Raw genomic sequence first — 5000 nt, forward strand, 5'->3', positions numbered from 1 at the left:
CGTCAAAGACTTCAAAGATTTGTACCTCAAATGGCTCTTCGTGTATTCGTCAGTCTCAAGTTGGTTATTCAACTCTCGCTAGACTGTCCATTGTATACACAGTCGACGAATACCGCAGCTATAGGCCCGCGTGACAACCATATCCAATACCCCAGTGATCCCCCCTAATTTTGTCCTATGTAAGTCCCCCACCACCACATGTGTGTGTTGCTACAGCCATCACCTACACTAAAGAATGGGCCACTACATATTTCTCTAAACTACACACAAATGTGTCGCTCAAGTCACTCTTTTTAAAAAAGACACTTGATTAATTTAGTACCAGCAAACACCCGGCTTCTCAAACTGGTCACACACAGTGTAGAAGTATCAGTCAAGGATAGTGTGTATGTGTATGTGTGTGTGTGTGTGTGTGTGTGTGTGTGTGTGTGTGTGTGTGTGTGTTCTGGCTGGCTCTATTTGGCACTGGCACCTCGGCAGATGTAATCGACGGCTACTTGCTGGTGACAACCTCTTGGCACGACGCACAGCGAAACCTCACGGATCAAAGTTTCTAATCTATGCTGTCACCATTCTTAACCCACTGCCGCCGCCGCCGACGACAACCAGGACTGTTGGTCACTGTAATGGCTCGGAGAACCTTACACCTGCTCGACTCCAGTCATTCTTCTTCAAAAGTTACGCTTGATGTTGTAACTAATCAGTTTCCGGTAATTATAGTTAGTGTTCTTTAGCTAACCACCAGTAAAGGGAAGGGGGGGGGGGTTATTGGGCAGGCCCACTCATCTTGTGAGTGGAACCACCATTGTTGTTTTGGTAACCCTAACCATTTACCACTATCCTTTTGTTCATGTAACAAACGTTTGGTGTGTTGGATAGGCTACAGGGAAGCTGGAGGGTTGGCAAGACGTTGGCTGGAAGACTTCCAGGATGTTGAAGGATCTGAGGATCTGGCTGGAAGACTTCCTGGATGTTGAAGGGTCTGGTGATCTGGCTGGAAGACTTCCAGGATGTTGAAGGGTCTGAGGATCTGGCTGGAAGACTTCCAGGATGTTGAAAGGTCTTGGGATCTGGCTGGAAGACTTCCAGGATGTTGAAGGGTCTGAGGATCTGGCTGGAAGACTTCCAGGATGTTGAAGGGTCTTGGGATCTGGCTGGAAGACTTCCAGAATGTTGAAGGGTCTGGGGATCTGGCTGGAAGACTTCCAGAATGTTGAAGGGTCTGGTGATCTGGCTGGAAGACTTCCAGAATGTTGAAGGGTCTTGGGATCTGGCTGGAAGACTTCCAGGATGTTGAAGGGTCTTGGGATCTGGCAGGAAGACTTCCTGGATGTTGAAGGGTCTTGGGATCTGGCTGGAAGACTTCCTGGATGTTGAAGGGTCTTGGGATCTGGCTGGAAGACTTCCAGGATGTTGAAGGGTCTGGGGATCTGGCTGGAAGACTTCCAGGATGTTGAAGGGTCTGGGGATCTGGCTGGAAGACTTCCTGGATGTTGAAGGGTCTTGGGATCTGGCTGGAAGACTTCCTGGATGTTGAAGGGTCTTGGGATCTGGCTGGAAGACTTCCTGGATGTTGAAGGGTCTTGGGATCTGGCTGGAAGACTTCCTGGATGTTGAAGGGTCTTGGGATCTGGCTGGAAGACTTCCTGGATGTTGAAGGGTCTTGGGATCTGGCTGGAAGACTTCCTGGATGTTGAAGGGTCTTGGGATCTGGCTGGAAGACTTCCTGGATGTTGAAGGGTCTTGGGATCTGGCTGGAAGACTTCCTGGATGTTGAAGGGTCTTGGGATCTGGCTGGAAGACTTCCTGGATGTTGAAGGGTCTTGGGATCTGGCTGGAAGACTTCCAGAATGTTGAAGGGTCTTGGGATCTGGCTGGAAGACTTCCTGGATGTTGAAGGGTCTTGGGATCTGGCTGGAAGACTTCCAGAATGTTGAAGGGTCTTGGGATCTAGCTGGAAGACTTCCAGGATGTTGAAGGGTCTGGGGGGTCCAGGCTGGAAGGCTTCCTGGATGCTGCCTACACAGAGGGCCCTTGATGGAAATATCCACGGCTATGGGTTTGTCAGTCAGAGTTGGATAGTTAGTAGCTTGTCTTGTTGTGTAGGAGAGGGGGAGAGGGGGGGGTAGACAGATGGGCAGCAGGAGAGGGGGTTGGCTGTCTAGTTGGGAGGCAGGGGGAGGGGGGGGGAAAGAGTGCCACCTCCTCCTCTAGGCAGCTGCAACGTGGCTGACTTGGAGAGCGAGTTTGTATGAGTGTGAGTGTACGAGTGTGAATGTACGCGCGTGTGAGCTGTCTAAATGTGTTTTCAAGGTTGAGCGTTAACTCCTGGGCCTCGCCTTAATAGCCGTCTGTTTAGTGCCATGGCTCCTGCTTCCTATAATAGGTGCCGGGGGTGTATACACTATGAACACACGTGTGCATGCGCCCGGCGTGCGCGCTTGAGTGCTCGCAAGTGTGCAAGAGTTGCAAGTGTGTGTACGTTTGTGGACGTTCATGGCGCAGTGGTTAAGTGATTTTACAACTATGCCTCTGTGTATTTACTATTTGTGCCATTAGGATCGAGCTTTTTTTAGCTCTTGGACCCCGCCTTTCCATTCGTCGGTTGTCTAATGTACTGACTCGCGACCTAATCTTCTTTCATATCTACTTCATATCTCTCTCTCTCTCTCTCTCTCTCTCTCTCTCTTTACTCGCACACACACAGATAGACTACAAGACGACCTGGACAAACTGGAGGAATGGTCTCAAAAATGGCTACTAAAGTATAACTCAGAAAAGTGTAAAGCAATGAAATTAGGCGATAGGAGCAGGAGGCTGAACACAAGGTATCATCTGGGAGGTGAAATCCTGCACGAGTCAAATAGAGAAAGATCTGAGGGTTGATATCACACCGAACCTGTCCCCAGAGGCCCACATCAAAAAGGATATCATCAGCGGCATATGCTAGACTGGCCAACATAAGAGCTGCCTTTAGAAACTTGTGAAAGGAATCGTTCAAGACCCTGTATACCACTTATGTCAGACCAAACCTGGAATATGCAACTCATATTTGGAGTCCATACCTAGTTAAACACAAGACAAAGTTAGAGAAAATTCAGATGTATGCCACCAGACTGGTCCCAAAACCGAGAGGTATGAGCTACGAGGAAAGGCTACGAGAGCTAAACTTAGGCCCACTTCCATGGAAGGGGGGCCTGAAGTCCATGGAAGACAGAACAGTAAGGGGAAACATGATAACTACCTCCAAAATTCTCAGGGGAATTGACAAGGTGGACAAACTATTTAGCACGCGTGGAACACGAACATGGGGACACAGGTGGAAACCTAGTACCCAAATGAGCCACAGACACATTAGAAATCACTGGTCCAATCTCAGTAGTTAACAGATGGAATGCATTGGGACGTGATGTGGTGGAGACTGACACCATACACAGTTTCAAATGTAGACTTGATAAGAGCCCAGTAGGCTCAGGAATCTGTACACCAATTGATTGACTGTTCAGAGACGGGAACAAAGACTCCAAAGAGGCAGAGCCAGAGCTCGTGTGTGTGACTTGAAGAGTCAAGTCACTTGTGTTGTCCTTTCTTGAGTACTGCTCTGTACTCACTTCCCCCTTCAGAGCAGGAGAGATTGCTGAAATAGAGGGAATACAGAGAACATATACGGCACGCATAGACGCGATAAAGCACCTAAATTATTGGGATCGTCTCAAAGCTCTCCAAATGTACTCACTAGAAAGGAGACGAGAGAGGTACCAAATAATATACACATGGAAAATACTGGAGGGCCAGGTCCCTAATCTACACAGTAAAATAACAACGTACTGGAGTGAACGATATGGAAGAAAATGCAGAATAGAACCAGTGGAGAGGTGCCATAGGCACAATCAGAGAACACTGTATCAGAGGTCCGTGGTTGTTCAACGTCCTCCCAGCGACTATAAGAAATATTGCCGGAACAACCGTGGACATCTTCAGGAGAAAACTGGACTGATTTCTAAGAGAAGCTCCGGATCAGGCGGGCTGTGGTGGGTATGTGGGCCTGCGGGCCGCTCCAAGCAACAGCCTGGTGGACCAAACTCTGAAACGTCGAGCCTGGCATCGGGCCGGGTTTGGGGAGTAAAAGAACTCCCAGAACCCCATCAACCAGGTATCAGCCACCGCAAGCACAACTAGGCGAGTACAACTTATAAGTACATACATACTAATGGGCCACACACACACACGCCTCCATATTGTAACTGCACACACACACACAGAGGCCCCTCTCCATACAATACAGAGGGGGCGTGTGTGTGTGTGTGCAGTTACAATATGGAAGGGGGCGGGTGTGTGTGTGTGTGTGTGTGTGTGTGTGTGTGTGTGTGTGTGTGTGTGTGTGTGTGTGTGTGTGTGTAATTACCTAAGTGTAATTACCTAAGTGTAGTTACAGGATGAGAGCTACGCTCGTGGTGTCCCGTCTTCCCAGCACTCTTTGTCATATAACGCTTTGAAACTACACACGTGTGTGTGTGTGTGTGTGTGTGTGTGTGTGTGTGTGTGTGTGTGTGTGTGTGTGTGTGTGCGCGCGCGCGCGCGCAGTTACAATATAGACGGGGCCGTGTGTGTGAAGTTACAATATGAGGGGGCGTGTGTGTGTGTGCAGTTACAATATGGACAGGGGCGTGTGTGTGTGTGCAGTTACAATAAGGAAGGGGGCGTGTATGTGTGTGTGTGCAGTTACAATATGGAGGGGACGTGTGTGTGTGTGTGTGTGTGCAGTTACAATATGGAGGGGACGTGTGTGTGTGTGCAGTTACAATATGGAGGGGGCGTGTGTGTGTGCAGTTACAATATGGAGGGACCGTGTGTGTGTGCAGTTACAATATGGAGGGGGGCGTGTGAGTGTGTGTGTGCAGTTACAATATGGAGGGGGGCGTGTGAGTGTGTGCAGTTACAATATGGAGGGGGGCGTGTGAGTGTGTGTGTGCAGTTACAATGTGGAGGGGGCCGTGTGT

General features: G+C 49.3%; 1 protein-coding gene across 1 annotated transcript in view; it reads right to left on the bottom strand.

Moving 5' to 3' along the window:
- Nucleotides 1-880: 880 nt before the first annotated feature.
- Nucleotides 881-5000, bottom strand: part of LOC138351596 (uncharacterized) — an 18122-nt gene continuing 14002 nt past the window's right edge. Inside the window, exon 2 of the mRNA XM_069303450.1 lies at nucleotides 881-2019. Coding sequence (XP_069159551.1) covers nucleotides 881-2019 — 1139 coding nt within the window. The remainder of the gene's footprint in view (nucleotides 2020-5000) is intronic.

Source organism: Procambarus clarkii, chromosome 5, assembly GCF_040958095.1.
Source record: "Procambarus clarkii isolate CNS0578487 chromosome 5, FALCON_Pclarkii_2.0, whole genome shotgun sequence".
In the NCBI taxonomy this organism is placed as follows: domain Eukaryota; kingdom Metazoa; phylum Arthropoda; class Malacostraca; order Decapoda; family Cambaridae; genus Procambarus; species Procambarus clarkii.